This window comes from Amphiura filiformis, chromosome 19, assembly GCF_039555335.1.
Source record: "Amphiura filiformis chromosome 19, Afil_fr2py, whole genome shotgun sequence".
Lineage (NCBI taxonomy): Eukaryota > Metazoa > Echinodermata > Ophiuroidea > Amphilepidida > Amphiuridae > Amphiura > Amphiura filiformis.
The window spans coordinates 41,105,573-41,133,120 of NC_092646.1; the positions used below are offsets into that span (position 1 = coordinate 41,105,573).

General features: G+C 36.8%; 1 protein-coding gene across 5 annotated transcripts in view; it reads right to left on the bottom strand.

The window, feature by feature from the left end:
• LOC140141311 (intraflagellar transport protein 88 homolog) overlaps positions 1 to 27,548 on the bottom strand; it is a 45,397-nt gene that overhangs the window by 1,174 nt on the left and 16,675 nt on the right. For 3 of the 5 annotated variants that reach the window (XM_072163138.1, XM_072163141.1, XM_072163139.1), the window contains exons 14-27: positions 27,284 to 27,354; positions 26,251 to 26,337; positions 25,495 to 25,594; positions 23,575 to 23,731; positions 22,901 to 23,017; positions 22,118 to 22,226; positions 20,401 to 20,551; positions 18,533 to 18,701; positions 17,605 to 17,670; positions 16,217 to 16,323; positions 15,317 to 15,407; positions 12,568 to 12,609; positions 5,175 to 5,324; positions 28 to 668 (exon numbers count right to left, since the gene is read on the bottom strand). In XM_072163138.1, coding sequence (XP_072019239.1) covers positions 544 to 668; positions 5,175 to 5,324; positions 12,568 to 12,609; positions 15,317 to 15,407; positions 16,217 to 16,323; positions 17,605 to 17,670; positions 18,533 to 18,701; positions 20,401 to 20,551; positions 22,118 to 22,226; positions 22,901 to 23,017; positions 23,575 to 23,731; positions 25,495 to 25,594; positions 26,251 to 26,337; positions 27,284 to 27,354 — 1,542 coding nt within the window. In that variant the 3' untranslated portion in view covers positions 28 to 543. Of the gene's footprint in view, positions 1 to 27; positions 669 to 5,174; positions 5,325 to 12,567; positions 12,610 to 14,523; positions 14,539 to 15,316; positions 15,408 to 16,216; positions 16,324 to 17,604; positions 17,671 to 18,532; positions 18,702 to 20,400; positions 20,552 to 22,117; positions 22,227 to 22,900; positions 23,018 to 23,574; positions 23,732 to 25,494; positions 25,595 to 26,250; positions 26,338 to 27,283; positions 27,355 to 27,548 lie in introns of all 5 variants that reach the window. The other 2 variants (XM_072163142.1, XM_072163143.1) reach the window with 2 other exon arrangements.

A 27,548-nucleotide genomic window follows, 5' to 3' on the forward strand; every position in this document is an offset into this window, starting at 1 on the left:
AGGCCACAATGGGAGTGACCCCCGGGCCTCAGCACACAATTACAACAGCAGGCAGTTTTATAAAGCAAGTCACTCTTGACATGAATATGTCAAAAGTTTCAACATCGTCAACCTCATCTTCCATAGAGGCTCATTAAAAAAACCCAGACTGAATGGTGATGATGCACCTGTTGGGGGGGTGGTGTTCAGTGTCCAACCTGAACAGCCAGTTGGTTATACTATACGGCAAGGTCCTTCAGCAGTGTCCAATTGCTCCTGATTATTATGTAAAAAAAACTAGATCACACGTTGCTACAAAGCTTGATTGGCGAATGAGGTGCCGATGTGATGTTGACATGAATCAATTAGCCAATCAGAACCCCACTTTTGTGTTTACGCTATAAACAGCTCCAAATCCACAGACTGCTGAAGAACCTTACCGAAAACTAGCATTATGAACAATAATAACAATCAGAAAGCACACTTTAGTGTCCAATTATACAAAGTCAACAAGGTGATACAGTGATAAAAGTAATCATGAACCTAGTCCATGAATTAATGTCCTCATTCTGGTAGCAAATCATCGCCTAATTCCTCATCCCCAAAATCATCCTCTGCTACGTCTCGTTTCCTTGCGGCTGTCTTTGGTCTTTCTGCTGATGGGCCAAGTGGATCCACATAAGATGCATCTGTAATGTAAGTAAATACAGTGATTTAGAGCTTTGAGTGTCTTTTTAGGTGGAATTGTGTTTTACATTACCGCATGAGCTGTTACTTTTTCAAAGTACAATATTTTGTTGTTGAAATTTTGACGGTTTGTGAAGTTGTTTATTTCTGGGAATTTAAGGTCGGATCATGCACCGAATCTCCTCAAAATTTCCTTACTTGTGCCCTATCCTGTAATAAATATATTCCCCAAATTTCAGATCGGGGCATCATTTAAATCGTTCTGAATCCGCAAAAAACGAAATGTCAATTTTCACTAACTTAGCCGTCTCATTGATATTGCTCAATCACAATAGTATCGTGCAATCTGAGCGTGCAATAATAACATTGCGTAGCGTAGTTTCATTGAACATTTTTGTCCAATTTTTCTGGGAATTTTTTAGAATGCCATGAGTTGTACAGTAAGAACAGTAAGAATATATGAAATAACATTTAGCGAGCGACAAAATTCAACACACTCCTGCACAGCGACTCCCCGGCCTCTTGAAATTGTCACAGGGAAGTCAGCTGTGAGCATTTCCTATACTCACACACACGCACACCGAATATACATAGCTATTTGATTCCAAAGTTTCACTAGTTTACGTGCACAATTAACTTACCAGTCAATTTGGTAAATATCCAATACCTCAAAGTCATAAATAAAGTGGAGATATGCATGTTTCTAAAACTGAACCATTATTATTGGGTTTTACATGTCGGGTAAATTTCATAATTTCGCCATGGACATGTTCCATTCAATGATGTACAAACTACAACTAAAGGAGCCATGCAGCGCCGGGCATCGCCTAAATTTTTTTTTCCAATTCTCGCTATTCGCAATAAGGGCGCCGCCATGCAGCGGTTTGCGATGTAATCGTGATGTATCATGGGAAAATCGTGATGTATCATGGGAAAAGGTTCGACATCAAGTCCGCATAATCGAATATTACCATGCTATTACATAGGAACATGTGACAATATTTTTAGTTTGTCAATATAACGGTATTACACGCAAATCGATAGAGAAAAAATTAATTGTGCACATTTCAAATCACATTATTAAGTATTATTGAGTATCGATTCGCGTGTAACACCTTTATTTTGACAAACTAAAAAATATTGTCACGTGTTCCTATGTAATAGCATGGTAATATTCAGTATTATGCGCGGACTTGATGTCGACCTTTTCCCATGATACATCACGATTACATCGCAAAACCGCTGGCGGCGCCTTATTATGAATACCGAGAATTATGATAACACGCATTACGCGAGGTCACAAAAAAAACCGGCAGCGAGCAAAATTACGACAATATTTAATAAGACTCCCTGTTTAGTGGGAAAAAGTTTTATTTACCTTTGAAGGATTTATCTGAATAGTGTTTTCCCACCCAGTGAAAAAATTAGTGTTTGGTCAGAGACTTTTGAAGTAGCAAAGATTAATTGTTATAAATAGATCTTTCTTTATGAATGAAATTTGCAACTTGCTACGTAATATTTGGACACTTACACACGCAAAAGTATTTTCTGTAAAAAATGCATAAAATAGAGGATTTTCAGAATTATTGTCACAAAAATTGACTTAATGTAGACATTTTTTTTAATTGAAAGTTAAACACAACAAGATTACCTAAATTCTCTCGCCAGCTTTTCTTACTTTTCAGCTTCTTTAAGCAGAAATAAATTTTTAATGACATCAATATTTTCACAGACTAGAAACACATGCTATTACGTAATTAGTGGACTTAGGCGAAAAAGCTGGCGAGAGATTTTAGATAATATTTATTTACAATTTTTCCAATAGTAAAAGTTGGAATCAGAGTTGCAGTTTTTGCTAGCAATAATTATTAGTCGTAAAATTAAGGTTGAACTAATTAATTGATATTCATTAATTAATGCAGATTAGCAACTCAAATATTTTGTGGTTTCAAGCATTGGGGTGTGTAGTTTACTCACAAAAATCAAGAGGTGTGCACTAGGAGGCGGAATATTTTTTTAAATTTTTTCCTTGCCGACATGTGGGAACCGAGTTTCCTACCTTAAGTCAAGTACAATACAACTCAACATTTATGTTATATTTTCATTTGTTGTCATGTTGGCATTTTCATGACCATTTGGGATGCTATTAAGTCTGAGTCTGATGTCGATCAAAAACAAGAGTTAGTTTTCAATTTCATTTTAAGAGTTGTGAATACCCCATCATATCGGGACTTTTGGTTCCAGAGATATGGCCATTTTTGTGTTGCTCAGAACAATAAAATACAAAGGAACTTGAATCAGACTAATTTCGCTTGATCACATCACATTTGCAAAATTCTGCAAATATAAAACACAAACAAAATACTTGCCAAAATAACAGCACTGAAACACTTTGTCAAACTGGTTCACTTTTTGCGACATTATCCAAAACTTATAAATCGCCGCAAAATTTGTGCGTACATAGGCAAAGTTCACTGTTCATGGCAATTTTCTTTCTTAACTTTTGTTAGTCCGCCATTAACAACCTTTGTAAATAGATATAAGTGTGGCAATTTACTTTTCCAGCTTTAATTTATTCAAATGTCCACTTTACGAAATTGGAGCCTCTCACGAAGGACATGCATAGTTTTACATATAATACCAAAAGAAGTAGACACTGCACTATTAAGTTGTTTGTATTCACATGATGTGACAAAATATTTTGCGGTGATATTTTATTGCGAGGTCTGTCCCAGAGCTGCTAGGTAATCATATCAACTCCCTATTCCAAAAAAATACCGCACTAATTTTTTTAGACTTGTGCCAAGTCTTAGAATTTTGTAACTACAGTAGAACCCCATTATAACGACATCGGTTTAAACGAAATTCTGCTTACATCGAAGTAAATCCCTTAGTCCTGGCCGATTGCCTATTGTGTCAGTGAAAAAAATCATGCGTACAACGAACTGTATGTAACGAAATATCGCGTACAACGAACCCATTTGGCTTGCCCGCTCTTATTAATTACCTTTTTTCCACCAAATATAACAAAGTAGAATGTACATCATTGTTTTACTCACGCCAACCTGGTTCATTTTACGTGTAGCCACTGATGTTATAAAATGTATCAAGCCACATGTCCGTATAAACGTGAGTTTTAAGTCACGCCCACCCAGTTCATTTACATAGGGTCATGTACAAATGCATACATTACCACTCATTCATGAGTAAAAGCCAGTTTTCAGGCTTGCGGCTAATCGCGATACATTTAATTATGTACCATGTGCGCATATGTCATCTTCAATCCTGTTAATGATGAGCGATTGCATGAATCGTAAAGGAAACACGATAACGGTAATATTGTGTAAACATCGTATGTACTTTGTATAATGTAAAATAAAAGCCATTTTCACCTGGACTGGGGTTGGGCCCGGGGTCTGGACGAACCGGGGTCTGGACGAAGCCAGGGAACTATAAGTATAATCCAATCTTTAACAGCGTTAAGTTGCTCATGAATTGTGAATAAAGATCAGATCGAAGTTTTGTAACTGGTTACAATAAAATTCGTAAGCTTTCTCATCATCATATTGAAGTTTGGTTTTAGTCTTTGCACATGTGTAATATGCACCAGCAGCATTCAACATTGTGGGGTTCATCGGGTGCCGTCTGGCTTCATGACAAAGACGTTCACAATTATACTGAAGTTCGTATATAACAAAGTGGTTTTGCTGGCCCCGGCGATTTCGTTATAACAGGGTTAACTGTACAATTGAATACCTGAGTGGAAGAAGGGCCCAACTCCATCAAAACTGTTTTTGAGATATTAAGAAAAAACTTAATATTTGGAAAAGTTTTATAGACAGACTGTTTTCATCTTCAGGGGACCTTTAATACATGAACATACAATATCACATACATTCGAAATTATATATGTTTCCATGGCAATGGTACAGGTCTTAATACGAGCTGGAGTTGGGCCCTTCTTCCAGTAATATACTGCAAGTGCCAGTTCCGTAAGTAAATGTGTCATAAATAGCTACAGAAATTTAATAATTATCCATTAATTGCACAAGTAGAAGCATGTAATATGTTAGCAAGAAAGTTTATTGTAGTGAAAAGCAGATTTCATGGATGAACAAAGTTCCTCTTTAACCCAGGGCCCAACTCCATGGAGTTGGGCCTTTCTTCCATGAAAGTGTACATGGAAGACTATTTAGAGAGTGGATTTTGGCTCATCTTTCACACACAAGGCAGAACAGTCTGCTGGCAATAAAATGCTGGACTCATTTTTGTAAAAAATTGGAGTTGGGCCCTTCTTCCACTCAGGTATTCAATTGTAAGAAAACATGCAAAATTCCATGTTTTTGGCCAATTTTGCAAATTGCAAAAATATTAAAATTTGACTTTTATTGCCAGCTAGAACTTAAAAGGATTGATTAGGATGTCTGCAGTGATAGCTTCAGATGCGTGCTACGTCCATGGAAAACACTTTTCAAATCAAAGATCTCGGATGGATAATGCTATCTTACCAACATCCTGTTCCTCCGCCTGATATGGTCCTGTAGCATCAGGTAACTGTGCACGAGCTCTCCTTCCTGCACTCCTACCGCTGCCGCTACGATGTGCACTATTACGGGCGCTACTCTGACGACTACCAGCGCTGTTACCACGACCTGAATCTGCAAATGTAATATCAAGCAGTATGGATTGATGCAAATTGACCAACAAACATTAGCATCATTGAAATTTCTGATCTTGATACCAAAAACAAATTTCAAAGTGATATCCACTTACAGAGTCATAATACCGTATTCATTCCAATAAGTGTCTAGGGACACATTATGGGTGGGCACTTATTTTTTACCTGGTTTACCTAATTTTTTCGTAAGGGCCGTTATTAGAGACAAATTTACCTACATTATAATAGTCCAATACTAGGTCCCGAGACGTTCTAGAAGCTTTCCTGATGCAATAAATGTATTGCAAGTTTACACAGGACTTCAAATCCTCAAGTCACTTCAACATTATGGTACCCTTTAGCAAATTGAAAATACCTTATTGGGGTGTGGGTGCTTATTGGAACGAAAACGGTACATGTATATCTATTTTGTGTATCAATTTGTCAAAATATTCCTCAAGACCGTTTAAACATGAACGATGCTAATGTATAGCAAAGACTGCAGTATATGATTTTATTGTTTTATTATCACTAAGCAAATGTTAATCAATTAATTATAATTAATTAATAATGAATCTACAAGGACTTGATCTACTAACAGTTCTCTACTATTAAATCTCACACATTTGTTAAAAACTATGTGTATTATGCATGCACATACCATTTTTATGAAAGGGGTGTTGTGAATAATTCAGGGAAAAATGAATAAATTTGGGAGATGAGTATAAAAACAAATGGAAAAATGAAAATATTTGGGTTAAAAAAAAAAATCAAAAACTAATTCAAAAAGCAATTGAATAAATTTGGGAGGAGAGTATAAAAACAGACAGGAAAAATGAAAATCCTTTTTTTTCACTGTATCAAAGAATTAAAACAGAGAATGATCAGTTACAAATGCAAAAAAAAATAAATTAATAATGGATGTCTGAGAAAGCATACATGGATCACGCAAGTTACCCATCATGCAGCAATTCCAGGGAGTTATGCAATTCATGCTGAATGCACTGAATTTTACATGGTTTATACATGCATGTGGAAAGGGCAAAGTGTACCAGTGGCCTGTTTTACAAAGCCTTATGATCTATCTTACAGTTGATTTACCTCACATAAGATCCTATTAAATCAATCATAAAATTGCAAGTCTTTGCGAAACGGTCCCAGATTGAGTGTTTTAATGGGTTCAGCATCGGTCCAAGCATTACAGTTATATTCTCAAATCTGTTTAGAATGACACTTGACGGTTTCATATTTATATGACAATGACCCCATTAATACTCCAAATCTGTATAATGAATATCCATCATACATGCCTATCATGCAAAGTGTACCAGGTACATAATGGCATAAATCCAGAGGTACACTCTTTATCTCTACATGGGTCACATGCAGTAAACTTGGGATATTGCAGTTGAAATCCATACACCCCCTATGGAATACATGACTTTAATCTCCCACATAGGGAGTGTAAATTTCAAATGGAGTTACCTGCATGAGTGACTCCATTTGAAATCTACACCCCTTTGTAGGAGATTAAGGTTGTGTCTTCCATAGGGGGTGTATGGATTTAAACTGGAATAGCCCATTGGCTAATGTCACCACTATGCAAATGAGATGCTACCATTGATTTCATCTGGTTCTGGCATAACCATTCACCACTAGTCTGACCATCAATAATCTATTCTGACATCTCAATTGCATCTTTATCACATTCCAGCAAAACTGTTTACAAGGTTTTACCCGCAAAGTGAGTGTTGTGTGTGCGTACACCCCGGCCCCCCCCCAACTCAACACAAAAGTTGGCAACCATGAGAGTTACCAAATAGCGCGGAAAAGGGGTATTATTTTTACTAATAGCGAGGACCGTGAAATTGGCAAAATAGGGTCAATACGCCTATTCTCGGTCACACGCCTATTCTCGGTCAGTTAGCGTATTGAACAGCCGCTGACGATCGTTGCTTTAATTTCAGCCGTTTCTTCCGAACGAATCATTTAGCCGTACCGGTGCTGCAGGTTTTGGTGACTTTTTAATACCACGGCAGCACAGTTCACCTCAAATGATAGATTTTGAGATTGTATGGTGACCTGAAATATCGGCATTTAAAAAAAATCAAGACGTCATTTAAGAGGTGATATTGTAATATAATCAATGATGCGAAATTGTACGTGCATTTTAAAGCTGTAATTTTAACAAGTTGATCCATTTGCATCGTAAATAACACCATAGCAAATGATTGGTGTTGTGTTTATGTAAATTCCCATAGAAACAGGGGTGTCCGAGAATAGGCATACGAATTCCGTTGGTATTCCTATTCTCGGTCAGTGTTCGATAGTATGAGCTATGTTGGCATCGTTGTTGCCATGTGTCTTACAAATGATCATGCATGAGCACATGAGAAGTGTTGCATTTTGATCTGCAGGCTTAAATTAGGCCTATAGCCATTTGTCGAATACAAATGAGCGAGGAGAAATTATTTGTGACCGCCCGCCCTCCCTCCTCTACCCCTTACCCCATCCCCTACCCTGTCGTATTTTCGAGCTTTTTCGGTCGGAAAATTGGGTCAACAATGTCACATTTCTGTCGGCAAAAATGGTTCCTGCCCTGGATCGAGAAAGGCGCTATAACTGACTTGCGCAGATAACATACACTATCTCCTCGGGCCTGCACGTTCTATTAGCGCAATTTTGTCATTACTTTATATACATGTTAGCACAAATAGCACCGCTATTTTCATGGGTGTGCTATTTGTGCAGTTGACAGTGTTATTTTTTTAGGACTTAGAAAAACCCCATTAGGGACATTAAAGATAGCGTTAAATGTTAATATCAGTGCAGTTATCATGGTTATGCTATTTTTGAGTTCTCCTATTACTTGGAGGGGTGTTATTAGCGCTGTTGTGCTATTCTTATGGTTAGACCTTATAGCGTGCTATTAGCGCTATGGTGCTATTCTTAAAATGGTTAGGCCTTATAGCGTGCTATTAGTGCGATTGTGCTCTGGAAATTGTTTTGGCCTTAGGAGACATATAGTGCGTTATTATCGCAATAATGCTATTTTTGAATTCTTGTACACTTGGTTGGAGGGGTGCTATTAGCGCTATTGTGCTATTCTTAAAATGACCTAGACCTTATAGCGTGCTATTAGCGCTATTGTGCTATTCTTCAAGGGGGCACAACACTAAATCCTTCCGAATTTGCTGTAACCTTGTAGGCTATAGTTCCTGTTAAAACTAGCACCTGAGCAAAATGTATCAGCCTCTTGTGGGTACTAAATTCAAGTGAATCGTGCTTGTTCTTATGGGAACAACAGAGTAGGACCTCAACATTAAAAATCTGTTCAAAAATGTTTCAAATCGATTGTGAATCGATTAGTGACAGGCTGTCGGAATAATATCAAGGCCGGAACTGGTAAGGAGGCGAAATTGTCCGCTGAAATTGTGAGGGCGCTGTTCAGGTGCCCGTGGCGCAAAAAATTTTGACTTTCATCGCTTGGATGCTAAATTGGTCAATTTGGCGCCCGTAAGGTATGTTGCCCCCGTGAATTACGCCACTGATCGATCTGCAGTGGTATTGATATCAAAATGAATTCATTTTCATCAGTAAAACGTGAGCTTTGGTGATTTGTATGTCCCCTACCCCTTAATATTGTTATTATTTTATGTTGCTACACATGGAAATTAACCCTTTTTCAACCAATTAGCTACATATTATACCAAAATGAATTCATTTTCATCAGCAAAACTTGAGTTTTTTCGTGATTTGTATGTCCCCTACCCCTTAATATTGTCATATTTTACGCTGTTAGATATGGAATATTAATCTTATGTTTAACTACCTGACAAATAAAGGTTTAAATGCTTTTAAAATAATGCTAGAAAATGAGAACAATCAAATAGCTATACATATTGATACCAAAATGAATTCATTTTCATCCGCAAAACTTGAGTTTTGGTGATTTGAATGTCCCCTATCCCTTAATATTGTCATATTTTACACTGTTAGACATGGAATATTAACATTTTCGTATATTTTATGTCTATCTACCTGACAACTAATGGTTTAATTGCTTTTAAAATAATACTAGAAAGTTAGAATTATCAATTAGCTACATATTGTTACGAAAATGAATTCATTTTCATGAGTAAGACCTGTGTTTTGGTGATTTGTATGTCCCCTTACCCCTTAATATTGTCATATTTTACGCTTCTTCACTTGAATAATGGATATTTTTTTTACATTTTTAAGTCTATACAGCTAACAACTAAAGGTCATTTTGCTTTAAAAGATTACAAGAACCAAATAGCTATGTATTGATGCCAAAATGAATAAATTGTAATGAATAAACATCGAGTTATGTTGGATTGTACGCCTCCCCCTTAATATTGTCATATTTTACACTGTTACACATTGGAAAATTAACATTTTTTCACACTTTATGTAGACCTGATGGTTTTTCTGTTTAAAATAATACTGGAAAGTTAAAACAATCAATTAGCTACATGTTGATACCAAAATGAATTCATTATTATGAGTAAAGGTTGATTTATGGTGGTTTTTATTTCCCCTAACCCTTAATAATACCATATTTGACATGGTTATACATGAAAAATTAACCTTTTCTCACATTTTATGTCTATCTACCTGACAAATAATGTTTGTTTTGCTTTAAAATAATACTAAAACATTTGAACAATCAATTAGCTACATATTAATTCCAAAATGAATTCATTATCATGAGTTGAAGTTGAGTTATGATGGTTTATATTTCCCCTACCCCATAATATTGTTACACACGCTGCTACATGTGGAAAAGTAACTGTTTTTTACATTTTCAGTCTATTTTCCTGACAAACAGCGGTTGATCTCACGCCACACATATAAATATTCAAAATATTACATGAATGGCAACTTACCAAACAAATTTTGTTAATGGAACTTATATAGTTCACCTGAGTGACATATTAAGACACGTAAAACACCCCAACCCCGAACCCTATACACACCCACCCCCCCCCCCACATACACACCCCACCTACCCCAAACCTACACAACACAAACCAACATGCACGCAAACATGCACTTATATAAATATTTGAACCAGAACATAAATGTTTGCCTAGATATGCTTGATATTAAAAACAAAATTAAAAAATGGAGCTTAATTAATTTTGAAAATAGAAATTGACACAATAATAAAATTTGAAGCCAGTGCCACAAAAATACCCACGCTACGCATTGTTGTGAAAAATCTGATTTTCCACTAGTGTATGGACTGGCCACTTCCAATCATGATCTAATGAAACCTAGGTTTGCTTTCAAATAATACTAGAAAGTTAGAACAATCAATTAGCTACATAGTCATACCAAAATAAATTCATTATTATAAGTAAAAGTTGAGTTATGGGAATTTATATCTCCCCTACCCCTTAATTTTGCCTAATTGTTTGTGATTTTATGTGATTATACGTTCATATATAAAATGACCTGTAACAAAGTGTTACCACAATTTGAGACCACTACCTACCTAGCAGTGATCTAGAGGGTCCATACTAATTACCTATGGTGTCAAACCTTGTATATAGTGGGGTGAACGAACTCCTTATTTTAGGGTCCTGTGTGATCTTGCTCCTGGACTAGTCGGGCGTGCCACCGCATTCCTCTGTGCGCTCCCACAAAATAGGACCACCTCGGACCCCGATCAGATGGTACGAAAATTTTTGCCAATAAACCGTTTTGAAAGGATCGCTCCTTGTCAATATATCTGAGAATACTGCACACGTATTTTATTATGGGTTTAAGTTATCAAAACCGCATCATACCGATCAACCAGGCTTCCAAAAGAGAATGACCGAGAATAGGTATATAAAAACTATACGGTGACCGAGAATAGGTGTTTAGTGACCGAGAATAGGCGTTGTCGTCGACTTTGACCTTTTGACCTTGTACTTCCAATACAAGTTCAATGGAAGATGTCATGCAGGGTATGTTAAACGGGGAGTTGTGTGGAATGCACGTTCCCATATAGCTAACTTTTATAATCATTTACGCAAGAAATAGAGCGGGTTGTTTCTTAAGTGACCGATAATAGGCGTATTTACCCTAGGGGGTATTTAATTTGGACTGTCCGCAAAATTTGACCGTGAAATCAGGGAAATAAGGGTTATTTCATTTGCACTGCCCGCGAAATTTGGATAAAAGGGGTACTTGGGAAAATCCGGTAATTTTATGTCAATATTTAGTGTCATTGAAAAGGGGTGTTTGAAATTCTAGTCATTGAAAAGAGGTGTTTGAAATTCTAGTCATTGAAAACCACAAAAAAGGGGTTGTTTTTGGCCAAATTTTGTCCCCGATTTTGCATGAAAAAAGGGGGGGGGGTAAATTTGATGAAAAATCATTGCAAAGGGGATCTTTGAAAGATTTGGTAACTCTCATGGTTGCCAACTTTTGTGTTGAGTTGAGGGGCCGGGGCGTTCGCCTGTCAAACGCATTCCGTAATTACTGTTTACGCTTTGAGTGCAAAGCCTTCTGGCCCGTTTCTAGAAAAGCGTGAGAAATAAAAATGCACTTTTTGCGCATGCGTTTGCAGGGAGAACCTTGTTTTGGTAGCAAGATGGCGGATCCGTGCAAAGGGCGAATAGCCCAAATATTGACAAGTTATTAATTCTCCTGTTTGATTCAATATCTTCATGAATGGAGATGATATTAGTCATACTCAGTGCAACAAGCATGCATACATTCTATAATAAAACTCAGAAATAAAAAAAAAAGTTTGCGTCTGACATTTCTGTCAATCAAACTCTGCACGGCCTGTGATTGGTTATCATCGCACAACTAAGGTAGTGCTAGGGTGGTACCTTCCCTAGTTACGCGATACTAACCAATAATAGATCGCGCGGAGATTGATTGACAGGGACATCAGGCCAAAAAAAAATTGTCTCATGTCCCCCGCGTGCATTAGATTTCTGATGGTGAAAACGTTCAAAAATGAAATTTAATTTCACAATTTTTATTTTATTTTCAAAAAATGAAAAATTGCCATTGGCAAAACATAATGGACCCAAACCGGTGAGTTTTCCCTGAACACCTGATTTATAGAGAAAATATAAAATAAAAAAACGCACATCGCATTAAATTTCAAACTCCCATGGGACAAGAGACAAATGTTTGTTTATTTTGGCCTCATACAGATGTGAACTAGTATTTTTATTTCCGAGTTTTATTATAGTTGTGTCGGCTCACTCACTCACCACTAAAGCCGTCTGCACCTGGTGAATCCAGGCGATCTGACCCTGTCCAATTGCATCATGGGTAATGTTATTAGGTAAGTGGTGAGTCCAATGGTGCATCATGGGTAGATGATGTAGGTAGGTACATGGTGAGATGATTTGGTGGTATTGATGAAGTAGAGGTAGGGATAGGTGTGGTAGTGAGGGTTTCACAGCAAATGAAAGGGATTAGCAAATGAATAAAAATATGGTGCATGGTTAAAAATCATACCAAACTATAGAGGTTAGAATAAAGAGTACCGACTCTGCCATGTTTGTGTAGTCGCTCAAGGATAGCAAAATTGTGTACCTTTGCATCCTGGTGATTGTATAAACTATGTACAAATATTGTGAACCAATATGATCCACTTCTTGAAAATTTTGAAAATTGAGTTACTACCATTACTAACTTGCTCAATTAACTAGCAATTACTGATGTTGAATCCCCAGGTCTCTTGAATACTTGGTTGCAAAGTTATGAACATTTTATGTGTCCATTTTCTTATGTTTTTAATTGTTTTTTTCTCCTCCCTTTTTGCTTATAACTTAAGTTCCATTATTGCCGAATTTAGCCAGATTGACCAGATCTGGTCACATTTGTAACACTCTAGCTTTAAGATACCATTATTATTGGGCCCCATGCATGGAAATCCAATATGGCTAATAGCATTAAATACACAAGGCTATTTGCAGTCTGCACTCTTTATTCTACCCTTTATAACAAATATAAGTGCAAAAATGTTTCTCTCATCACAGCAAACTTAGGTAACTTTTTCACTCTGTAATACCTGATTGATACCTAATATGATTATTAGTAGTGAAAAAATTAACTTAACATATATTTCTGCAAACAATTCTAGGACAGGACATGAATCCTTCCCACCATGTACTATTTTTCACCATGGCGAGTCAGTGACATCAGTGCGCATTTCATTGGGTGCAGCTTTAATCGCGAGCACTCGCTCAAAGCCCTGGCATAGACATGCAGACATTTAGATATGCATGCAGGCTAGCTGCCTCAATGTTTTGACTTAAGTGACTTGCCAAGAAGAAAAATAGTATATAATATGCATCTGTGTGCACTGACCAATGACACTACAAGGTGTTTTACCCAGTATTCTGGTAGTCTGTCAGAGCTTATGCAAAATGTGACACAATTTGGTCCACTGAGACCAGAGGAGGCATTTTTGAAAATTGAGTTATATTGCTATAATTTTTACCTTCTAACATTAGGCTATCATATTAATACTGAAAATAACAAAGTTCTAGCATACTTGATTCTAAAGTTACAACATTTTGTGGTGTTTATTTTATTGATTTGTTTTACTTCCCATTTTGACTTTATCTCAATTTCAAATTTGCCGTCTTTGGCCTCCATGGACCAGATCGAGACACATATACATCCATATCAAAAGGATGCACTTGTCACCTGCTAATATGTGTCTCTTTTCACATAAAAGCTATAATAAATACCAAGCTCATCTCAAGTGGAGGTCACTTCAAATCATCCCCAAGTCACATGGTTTAGGAATGTTCTCCGTATTCCAAAACCATGTGATTTAGGAATGATTTGAAGTGACCTCCACTTGAGACGAGACTGGTATCTATTCCTAGCTTTTATGTAAAAAGAGACACATGTAGCAGCCGACAAGTGCATCGTTTTGATATGGATGTACACACCTACAGGCAATGTGATCTGTCTTACAACTTTGCCTGAGAATTGTTTATTTCAGCAGTAAATGCCATGAAGTATCACATCAGATAGATTAGACAAGGGTTATTTATGGTTAGGTACCAAGTACTTTTAAGTTTTGGTAAGTCCATGTTGAATCAAATATTGCTTTGTTAAACACAACACTGGTGAATTTGAACAGCAGATTGCATGTGATTATTCTTTCAAACATTGTGAGAATTTTCTTCTTGATATAAAGATAGTACCTGAAGATCTTGATGCTGTTTCAATCCAATTCAATTTAAAAAACAAAAGGTTAAAAAAAATGTTTAAAGCAATACAAAAACCAGTTTGTCTTTTGTTTCATAACTGTCATAATTAGCACCCTTTGCTCTGGATTGAAAATAAGCACTTTTATGCATAAATACTAAATACAAATATTGAACATTATAAGATTTGTCTAACAACGAGTCTACCATCTGAGCTATCTAGCCCAGACCTGAAACAGGGTCTTTATAAAAAAAAAGAGGAGAAAGGTTGAAAATGCTAAAAAAAACACCTGAAAAACAGCATAAAATTGGGGTAAAATGGCTCTAATTGGGCTCAAAATAAAGGAAAACACATAAATTTGATCACATAAAAAGCTGAAATCTGCTAAAAAGAGAAAAGTTTCAGATTTGTAGGCCTATGATGGAAGGCGGTCCAAATGACCAATGTCTTAGCTCAAGCAATGATCAGAGCCATGGGATCGTTCTGTCAGGTGGACCGAGGATCACACACACACACACATTATGATACAACTAGCTAGGGGAGCAACAGTAGAGGGGATCATTGAAGATACAACTTTTAAAATACTTATAAAAGAGTTGGCTAACAAAACAATGAGAACTGCCACACCAAGAAAAGGAATTTGATTAACAAAGACATTAAAACAGCTATCAGTTAACCTTTTAGGTCCCAAATTACGACAAAGTCTAGTATTTCTAATTTTGTTTACCATTTTCAAAATCTAGTCAAGAACAAGTGACCCTCAAACTAGTCACGTTTGTATACACATACCTGCACTCCCTGCTCTCACTCCACGCCCACTTCCAGCTCTGCCGCTGCCTGTTCTTCCACTACCCACACGCCGCCCTCCACTATTGATACGCTGTGTAGAGAAACAAAATCAAAATGTTAATTAAGGTTAGCAACTATTTTAAACTGTTGCAATTTGGTAGTTCACATCATCTTGGGAATGGTAGTGAATTTTAGCAAAAATTGCATCGATCATTTCATAGCAAGTGTGTAGAAGAATTCAAATATTACAAATATATTTTTGTAGGTCCTGTGGTTCTTGAATTATGTTGTAAAGAGGGCTGAAACAACAACACTTTTGTAAAATGAACATAACTCATCTACAACAATAAATCAAGCAAGTATATGGTTTGTAAAATACTCTTTTGCAAAAATCAAAGTGTTATTTTTCAATAATATATTGATTAAGATAATGAAAATCAATACTTTGGCTGTTTCGACCAACAATACCGTGTCTACCCTTAAGTACATGTTAGATTTGCGAAGAGAATACAGTTTTCCATGTTCATCTACAATTGCACTGTAAGGAAAAAGCTCCTTTGAAGGACCAGGAGCTTGTAAAAGTGACCCAGATTTTATATTCTTCAAAACATTTTTTCAGAAAGAAATGTTTGATTTTAATATCATTTCCAGGATGAAACCACTACCATTACTGATCATTTTTTGCAAGGTATACCTGTAATGCTATACCCTTTATGATACACTATCCGGTAGTCTAATGTTACCACTTTCCCCATATGACGAGTCGAATAAAGTATAGCAATTTATTATACTCTTGAGTGGGACTACTTCCTAACACTCTGCTGTTGGATAATAAACAACAAAGTCAACTTTTCCAATGATTCTGAAAAATAAATCTTGTTTTGTTCCAGGTCTATTTACCTGTTCTCTCAGTTCCTTAGCTTTCTCTGCTTTTTTGAGTTTAGTAGCATATTCCTGTGCATCTTTGAGTCCCATGTCAGAACACAATCTCACCAGGAATTTCAAACCTGTATCAAAAAGAAAGTAATAAATAAATGTCCCCATTTATAGTACCTTTTCAATTTGTCTTAGCACTTATTCTGCTGCCACTGGGATATCACACACCATGTGGCTGGCAACAACAATGGCACCAGTATGACTACCCTACCCTTGCCGTTCCCCATTATACACCTGGGAGAGTGGGACAATAAAGATAAAGTGTCTTGCCCAATGACACAACACTTTGTCCCTGATAAGGTTCAAACCCACAACCTTGCGACCATGAGTCGAGCGCCCTAACTGTTAGGCCACTATGCTCCCGCTGTACATGCTTATCACTTATCTACTGTGTGATACATCAGTGTAGTTAGATTCCAGTCTAACCTCTCTTATCCAGCCACGATAGGCCAAGCATCGTGCGGATAAGTGAACAATCTGGATTATGTCTAATTCTGCACTTTTTCAGTAATCACATAGAAATATAATTTTGGACATAATTAGGGTATGTTTACTGATCTGTTTTCATCGTATAGCATTTTTCTGTTTCTGATGTCTCTTTTAGCAAATTGAACAGCAGATTGTGTGTGATTATTCTTTCAAACATTTTTGTGAGTATTATTTCTTCTTTTATATATAAAGATAGAACAAATCTGTCACTGCAACCCTGCAATGCTAAGGGAACAAACCAAAAGTCTGATGATGTCCTACAAACAAAAGCCCTTTTGCTTATAAACAAAAGCCCTTTCGTTAGTGGGGGTGGAAGTGATCAAAAAGTCTGATTAAGTTTGTAAAAATATTCAAAACATCAAAGTTAACCTTTTGGGAATTTTCAACATTTCACACTTACGAATCAGGGAGGGAGGGATTTATTTCAGGTATATTTTATTAAACACTCAAATAGCAGCCAAAATGGCTGAATTGCTTGGTGAATTACAATCAAATTTATAAAGAAAGGCAAATAATAATGAAATACATAAAAAGAAACTTGAATTATTGCATGATACATACTCAATGAAATTTTTTAAAAGTCCAATCAAAGAATTAAAGGACTAAAATAAAATAGCTGTAGCTCATACTCAACCGTACTCACCTCAACACTATCTCAAACACATCCCTGCACACACCCTCCCATACCCACCCCCACCCACCAACATCCACTGATGCACTCCCACACTTACCATTGCACAAAAACTCAAGGGAAGGGGTCAGCTTCGAACGGATTAAGTTTATAGGACGTCTTCAAACTTTTGGTTTGTTTTCTTAAACTGTTCATGACTGTTTGATTGGGACATACTGTATTGTATACTTACATTCAATGTTATCAGGGAACTTTTTGTGTATACTCTTGTATGTCTCTAATGCTTGACTATAGTTACCTGTAAAAATAGAGAAACATATACATTCAAAGGTTAAATGACTATATTATATGACAAAATTGTCCAGATATACAAATGGTAAATGCAGTGTTACCTATTGGGCTCCATGATTCCAGGAGTCAAATGTGGTGGAAACCCAGGGGAGATGTACTCAGTACAAAATATGGATGTGCTGCAAACATAGGATGTATATTCAGCCATTTGGTATATTAATGACCCTTTTTGCTTGGGCAATGTTGGTATATAAATGGGTCATTTTTTTCAAAAATCTGCCCATTTTTTTTTTTAATTTACTAAAAATTTGAAGAAAACTTGCAAAATTTTTACTTTTGGTACATGTATATCAATGGGGGGTGCAAATATTGTGTGATAGGCTTAATATACTCTGTTTGTTGTTGTATTAATTTAGTTCTGTAAGGGGATGGTCAATGCTGACCTTATTAGCCTATCGATCATCTCCTCCATAATTGTCTTGTTTTATTTTATTTTTCCATGTTGAATTTCTTTGTATTTTTATGTTTTTTATTCTGGAAATAAAGATTTGTTCATTCATTCATTTCTTGAAAAATTGATTGCGCGCAGTACCTTCTAACCCAATCCCCCTGCCGGATATTACCTCTTTGCATGCAGGTACCTGCCTTGACCAAAACAAACAGCTTTCTTTATAAATTTTTTAATGATTTTTCAAAAACTTCAGTAACAATTTGTGAGTTTGATACCCTAGCTGTTGTCACAGAAGTTCCAGATACTACTACTAGTCCTGAATTAAGACTTGCACAAGCATGGAAATCCATCAAAAATCCAACCCCAAACCCCACCTCGGGTGGTGTGATTCTGTTAAAAAACAATCAAACCAACTTACCACTGCGTCTATGACAACTGGCTATCATGAGCTGCCATTTCACTTGGTTTGGTTGTATCACTGCAGCTTTCTCAAAATAATGAATAGCCTTCTCTACAAACTGTGAATCTATGAAATATGCTCCAAGCCACTCAATAATCTCAATGTTTGATGGATAGTACCTAAATGACTGAAATGAAACAAAAGGAAACATACACTTAGTACCTCATGTGATGTGTATACCGTGATCATATTTGACAATAAATCAAGTTGAGTTTATTTGTGTGGGGTGCATCATTTTCACCTGGAACCATGGACTTTATACAAATTCATAAGCTCATAAAACATGGACAAACAGTGGAAATCCGCTGTTACAAGACCCATTCCAGAGGGTGCTACACGCCTTCAGAAAGAAATGAGCCTATTCAAGGTCTACTCCTTATTCCAGAAAAATACAGCACTATTTTGGGGGGGTTAAAAATATTATCAATTTCTGCCAAACTGAACATAGCTAAATCCTAATCATTTAGTTAGTTCCAACTGGCAATGAAAGTCAGATTTTAACATTTGGTCAATTTTTGGAAATAAGGGCCAACAACATGTGTTTTTAGATGTTTTTCATATGCTGTGAAAATCAAGCCTGAAGACTTGTACAAAGACTAATTTCAAGTTATGCATTCTAATTTTTGGCAAACACATTTTCTAATCTTTTTCACAACCAATTATTAAAAATAACATACAATATTAAAATTATGAGCTAACTCCGATCCTCCACTATACTCAAAATGTTGATTCCTAAGACTTGTGCCAGTCTTCAAATTTTGTGACTACAATTGTAAGAAAACATGCAAAAATTTCATGTTTTTGACCTATTTTCCCTCAGATTGCAAAAATATTTTACAATGAGCCTTGGGATCTCACTCTTTCCCTTTGAGTGTGAGCTTTATTTTTCTCAATATTTGAGCACAAACACCACTATACTATGATCAGCTCATAAGGCTACGATCACATAGAAGTATACTATTCGGGTATACGGTGCACGCTTTGCAGGTGCACGCGTGTATAGCTTAAATCGAAACAAGGCAATTTCATAGTACCGCCCACCGGGTCACATAGGGCTACGATCACATAGAAGTATACTATTCGGGTATACGATTGCACGTTTTGCAGGTGCACGCAGATAGCTTAAATCGAGCAAGGTAATTTCATAGTACCGGGTCACATAAGAGGGCACTATTGACTATTCGGAAAGGCCGTATACCTGCATATAGTATAGTATAGTGGGAATCGTGCGTGTTCGATTTGAGTGCAGCGTATACCATCCTAATTTTAAAACTAAACCATATGTGGGTAAAAACTCTTTGTTTTCAATAGATGCACTATCTAATTCTGCACATTATGACACCTCATTGAATGCAATGTGACCTCAAGAAGTAAAGTTACAAGCATTTGATTAGACAAAGAAAATTGGTAACTGACCTATACTCGCTATTCGCTATACAAAATACGCTCATTCGATCAGGCTGAGTTCACATAGTATACTCCTATATGAACTCAGCCTGATCGAATGAGCGTATTTCGTATAGCGAATACCGTATACTTCTATGTGATCGCAGCCTGATAGGCGAGCATTTTTCAGATTTTCTTACTGTGTGTCAATAAAGTCCCAACTACTCACAATTTAAAGCATGCTACATTCACACAATGGGCAAAGCGCAGTTGATATGATATGATATGATATAATTTTATTAACCTGCACAACATTGCGGCCAAACGGCCAAATTGTATTATACAAGGAATACACACAAAAATTTATGAAAGAAACAAAATACACATATAAAGCAAAAATATGAAAAAAAAGGTAACTTGGCATGGAGGACAGCGCTTACCTCATAATGATACTGATAGGCCTGTGATTTGTCCCCTTCATTATCATATAACTCTCCAAGCCTAGCTAAGATAGCTGGGTCTGTAGGCACTATGCCTATTAACTGCATGAACCATTCTGTTGCTTGGGGTGTGTCCTCTAACATATCATATCTAACAGAAGCATTGGTTAAGGGAAATAAAACAATGATAATGATTGACCGATAAACTCTAACCCTGCCAAATCAAACAAAATCTAACATACAGGGGTATCTTGCACTTCCATATAAATAAAGTTGTCTATATAGATGAGTTGACTTCAATGTTTATCAACAAAGGCAAGGGACTGGTATATTGATATGCTTGAGCGATCTGCATACAACCACTATCCTGTTCAATAGCCTTCTTGTGATGTGGCGGGAGTTTAAAAGCATGAGCCCTGAACAAAATATGATGCGCGCACATACTGCCAGGCAAAAAACAATGGCAATTGTGATGATGCGTGTGCACACTGCCAGGTAATGATGCCAGAAGTCAACTCATCTATAAATAACACTTGCAAAGTGAATCTGATGGCACAATCAAGGGAAAAGGATGACAGAACTGACAACAAGTAACCTTGTTCTACGTAGAATCACCTCAGTGTCTCCCTGAGGCTAGTGTACCCTCCATTTTTGCCCCTTGTCTAGACATCTTCACTAATGAGTAGTGCTGCATGCAATACAGTAAGGACAAACAAAAAAGATAGTTTGTTTGCCCTCCGCACCTTTTCTGAATTGGGTTGGTCGGTTGGGATTTTTTTTAAGGTCATAGCCAAAACTTGACTGTATGCCTTTAATTAGCTTAATAAATAGCCCAAATAGTTATGAATTGGGATATTTCTCTACTGTATACCACTTCATTCATGTTTTTAAAACAGTTTAGAAGTGTGTAAACTTTTCAGGATGTCAAAAATGTTGAAAGGAAAAAACCCTTTTTCTAGAATTTCCAAAATTTGGGTCGGTATTCATTTGTACAGTAAAACAAAAACAACAGATTTTCCGGATTATTGGTCGGTGGAGGACAAGCAAGCAATCTTTTTTTTTTTTTTGCCTAATGTGTGTGCTGAAATTGTACTAACCAAAAGCTACTGATTTCAGGGCTAGACTTTTACTCATGACCGCATTTCAGTGACATGTACTTTTGCTGTCAGGTATGCAATACTCTAAAATATTGAATCGGATGGTGAGTACATTTTGACACACAATTGAGAATTTGGTATCATGGTATAGATGAATCCAATTTTGCGCATTCCTACACCTCAATGGCAGCCATAGCCGCGACGGGGACCCAGCTATCTCATCTAAAATGTGAAATGATGCGGCCTTGAAGGGTATTTTTAAACTGCATTCTATCACCTGTGTTACACGTAGACAAAAGAATGATCAGTTTACAACACAAAAGAATCTAACATCACATTTTAAGCGGGTTTAATCCACCCAATTGGGAACTCACAACACATGTTTGGTGCATGCGGGGACCCAAAAATGGCCGACCAAATCCTGACCATGACTTGGCTTGTTGGATTCGTCTATAGCATAAATAGGCACCATTATAATGTAGATAAACAATACTGCAAACATGAGCCAGAATTTTAGAAACTGCCTGACATTGACAAAAATTTAAAGCCTCAAAAACTGCACTCAAAATAAACCGACATAATAGTAGCATAAAAAATAAAAGTATGTGAACAAAGGATACAGGTTAGCTATCTGGTATATGACCTCTGCATTGTTTCTGAGTATTGCATGTAATTTGACGAAGCAGTCCAATGAGTCTTCAAGGTGACCTAACTTTTTACAAACCAAGCCTGTATAAGAAAACACACAAATTTCAGTTAAATTCTTTATAACAAGAAAACTATGTTTACTAAAGTTTCATTGACTAAACTTATTACAACTGGATGCATGTAAAACATGATCACAGCCTAATTTTTATTTTTATTTTATCTCTCCCTTTCTATATATTATGTCATTTTTTAAACAGTACAAGCCTTGCAGGAATGCATGTAGTAATGGGATGGGACATAATGCAACATAAAATAATGCTAATTAATTCCCAGTATCTGTATTAAATACTATAGCCCATTAGTGGTGACTGATATCATCTTTGAGGTTTCATACCACAAAAAATCCCCATAGACTTTTCAGCAAAAAATAGGTCAATTTCTGAGAAAATTAGCGACACATAAAACATATCACACAATTGTTTTGCATTTTCTCTTCAAATCTGTAGAGTTCATATTCACAGTTCTTGTAAAACACAATTTTGATCAATTAACTTGTTAAAAATTGTTCTAATTTTTATGCAAAGTTATTAGCAAGGTATGATAAACTACTGTCAGAAGCTGCTTTACAGTAGAAATTAGTGGTATGTACCCTTGATTACAGCAACTTGGACGACAGTGTTTATATATTGTTTGGTCTGATTCTCAAGCACACATACTCATGATCTAGTAGCAAAGCAGATTTGTTTTTTACTTACCCATGTTAAACAATGCCTCTGTACATGATGCTTCTGTCCGTAATGCCTCCTGATAAAACTCTTTGGATTTCTCTAAGTCTCCTTGCATAAACAAACAATTGCCTTTGTTTACCAATGCTGTAAAAACAATAAGTAAGGATTGGTTGAATTGGTCAAAGGTTACAAATTTCCAAATTAATGTTAAAACCTAGAAATCATACAACAACAAAATACACACCACCCCAGGGTCATACAATGCAACTTTGTTTGTTATCTACTGAATGAGATGTCAATATTTCATGAGAACCCGGTACGGTACTTCAATTAGCTATATATATAAAACCCAATTCAGTATTTAGGCAATTCCAAGCGCATCATTCCGCAACACAAAGTTTGCATATGAATTTCTTTTTAATGCAGCAGCCAAACATGTAGGTGATTAGCATAATGGAAACTATGGTAAGTGAATGATTGAGGTAGGAGAAACTTTTCCAAACCACCCTAATCTCCTTATTTGCATATATGCAAACTTCGCGTTGCGGAATGAGTTGCTTGGAATTGCCCATTTAAGGATTACATGTGCAAAGTGACAAGAAAGTATGAAAGAGCTCTGATAAATTCTCAGGTCAAAGAAACTTGGTTTTATATTTTCCAACCAACAGAATGAGATTTAAATGTGATAGAAAGAAACGTACCTGCAGGATTGTAGCGGTCTGCGCCCATGGCCATTTCAGCGTATTTCTCAGCCATTTGGTATTCACATTGTAAGAAGTATATAAATGACAGATTGGTTGCTGCTACTGACGCACACTTGGAGTCCTTCTTCTCAAACGCTTTCAAGGTTTCAACAGCCTTAAGGGGTAAAAAACAACAGATTCATAAGATTACTGACCGAGGATATCAGATTTGAAGCATTTCAATTCAAAAGCAACTACTGATGTACACAGAAATTCATGGGTCTAGCTGATGAGGCTGTGAACTTAGTGAGATCATTGGGTTAAAAACAATACTATTAATGAAAGACAAAGATAAAGACAATTTATCGCGTCTGACGTCACCTGTCAATCAAACTCGAGCAGAGATGTCACAGGCTAACCAAAAAAATCCTGAACTTGCGAAGCGTAGCGAGCGCAGCTCTCGCGCAACACGGCCGGGGGGGCCCCCGGTAGGGGTCGAGGGGGCGAAGCCCCCGAAGCCAGATGGTTTCTGCACATTTAGCACCACAGTAAAGGCCATTTCAGAGGGTAAAAAGAACAGTTCAAAGCTCCTGGCTTGTTCTACACTTTTAATAAAAAGTGCTTCCTTCTTCCAGAAAACATCTGTTAAGCATTTAGCTCTTGGTCCAGGGCCACTCCAAAAGTGAAAAAAAAAAAAAATTAAAATAAAAATTAAAAATAAAAATTAAAAAAATAAAATTTTTTTTGATAATCCGGATTTTTTTTTTAATCCCCAAAATCCGAAATCCGGATAAATCCGAAATGTGACATCTCTGCTCGAGCACGGTTTGTTTACAAGTGTCGTGATGATGACTTGCTGAACGCGGATTTATAACCGGGCGCCTTATTGTTGATTATGCACCTTTCGACATGCAAACCATCTCAAAAGTTAGGGCTTTATAGTAAGAAACTTTCTTTGGTGAAGGCACCATGTCCACAATCCCTAGAAAAGCTGCTTTTTGCCTTGTAAAAGTACGAACTTTTTCGCCATTTGCTGCTATTCCTTTTCTCCGATCAGCACCAGATAGATCGGTCTTCCTTTTCTGGCGCTGATTAACCTGTGTAAACCAATCAAGGATCGTAATTGACAGTGACATCAGACGCGATAAATTGCATTTATCTCTGTCTTTAATTATAATTACACTTTCTCAATGGAAATGGCTATAAATTTGTGCAGAATTTTCTCATATTCAGAACTCCCACAGTTAACAGCCAACAATACAAGATGAAACTAGGTGATTTAGATCCCAAATGACTTGAAAGTTGACCTGAAAAATTTGTTTTAACACACTGGATTGGAAACACCTTAAAAAGGCAGTGCACCCTCGTTTCAGAGAGCTATACACTGGGCCGGGCACTGGGCAGGGGTGCAACCTTAAAAAAACCAGATGCTGTGTGGATGAAATTCAATAACATTTTAGCAAAAAATTCAAATAACGAGAGAAAACATACATGTACCATTTCAAAGCATCAACACCTCATATGGAAGACATTACTTTAACCTTCCACACAGGGAGTGTAGATTTCAAATGGAGCCAAACATTCAGGTTATCCCATTTAATTCACACGCCTTGTGTGGAAGATTAAGGTTATGTGTTCCATAGGGGGTGTATGGATTTCATTTGTGCCGTTAACTGCACTCACCAACTGGTTGCTTTGTGTCAAGTATGGCTTCACAGCCATTTGGCTCCTGAGTTATTGGTAATAGAAAGATTGCAATTTCCAAACGTACGCATCGAATGTCCGTACAATCTATTCAAGATCACTCTCCTGTGACAGGATTTTGAACAGATTGCATGGGCCTTTGATACGTACATTTGGAAATCACAATCTAATAATATTATTTGGCCCCCAGCACAAAGTAATTGAGAGTTCCTGCCTTCATCATTAATGCCATACCTGAGTGAACTCCTTCTGTTTGAGGTACATGATGGCTTTGTTAATCTCAAGGTCATTAGCAAGCTCTGTGTACGGAGACTGCTTCACACAATCAACACACCTGCAAATAAGATAGAAGAAAGTTATTATTTCATTTAAACAAATGTTTAATTTATAACTAGTTATTGGTGCAGCAATAACAAAAAAACAAACAAATAATTTCCCTTACAAGTTTAATTTTCATAAACTATATCCCATGGAGACTTAGCAGTCATATCCTTCAGAGAATGTCTGTTCAATAGCTGATGCTATCAGCTTATACTATGTTCAGCTCTTAATAGGCGAGAATTATTCTATTTTTGTTACTGCACAAGTCAATAAAGTCCCAACTTACGCCCGTGCAAATTTACAAAAGCATGCGTCAGTCACATTATACACGCTTTGGTGCTGCGCCCAGGTGTATGTATATGCCATTCTCTATCAATCCATGATGCTATGAGTCCCGCCTATTATGAGCTGATCAGAGTATAACTACAGCTGTAACACTTCTCTATTTCCCCTTACCCTGCTGCTGCCATAACATACTTCACTTCTACCCCTTAACCCTACACAAATGAGCCTTACTAGTCATATCCGTCAGAGAATGTCTGCTCAATAGCTGGGGCTATTAGCTTACTGTAGCCATAACACACTTAGCCCCTTCCCCTTACCCTGCTGCTGCCATAATATACTTCACCCCTACCCCTTAACCCCCAGCCCTACCCATAGGAGCCTTACCAGTCATATCCGTCAGAGAATGTCTGCTCAATAGCTGGTGCTATCAGCTTAGCTGCAGCCATAACACACTTCTCCATAGCAGCTTTCCTGGAAAAGAAAGATGAGAAAAGCTGGTAAGAAATCTAACTACCACATGTAGCACTGATGTATACATTACAATCAGCTTTCATTACATGTGTTTATAATCAATATACTGAGTTTTGAGCACATCGTTTGTGACAATTCTTTTTATACCCCAATCAAATTTACAGCGCATAATATTACCTCAAGTATTGAATAACCTTAGCCATATACCGAGGTCATAACTGAAAAGCAGTGTGTTATATGTACCACTTCCAACAAAGGCCAGCTGACTATGATGAAAATTTATCAGTTTTGCCATCAAGCAATTATTAAAGGTGGGGGAAATGGGAAAAATAATCCTGCCAGGGAATTGAACCAAGGACCTCTGGTTTATGAGACCAGCGCCTTAACCACTTAGCCATGAGAGCTTCATGATAGGGCAGACTGGAAATTCAACCTATATGCAGTCACTCAACTTTGCCTCCTTCGTGCAAGTCATTCCATAGCATTTAGGCATTGCAAGCCATAAATCAGAGGTCCTGGAATCAATTCCCAGGTGGGATCACTTGTCCCATTTTCCTCCTTTAATAACTGCTCAACAACAACCCTGATCAAATTTCATCATAGTTTTGCTCATTTTGCTTATGAATATTGTGCTGATAGCAATTACTTGAAACCCCTGGCAATGGGCTATTCCATTTAAAATCCACACGACCCCTGTGATTTGTCTCAAGTCTTCCACAGAGGGAGTATAAGTTTTGAATAGAGTAGACAATTGGGTAACTTTCATTTGAAACACTCACATCAATTGTGGAAAATATAGGTAAAGCCATTATACAGAGGGAGTATGGGTTTCAAAATGATTAAATCTGACTAATTACATTTGAAAAACATACCCCCCTGTGGAAGATATTTTCAAAATCTTTCACAGGGGTAGTGTGGATTTCAACTGGAATAGTGCAATACTTACTTTTCCTTTTCTGACTGTCTCAGTGTGTCACTTCTGATGGCTTCTAGTACAAAGTTAGCATGCTTGTCATCCTGTAACATCAAAATATACATCATATTGGTGTTTCAATGAGCCAGTTATTTGTAAATATCTGCTATTATGTGACCTGTTTACACGAAATAAGCATGAAGTCACAAGTTGGTGGTTTTGCAACCTTACATTTGTTGAGTTACTGTTCTTTGTTTGAAGACACCTGTATAGTCAGTGGTATTTCCTTAATATGCTG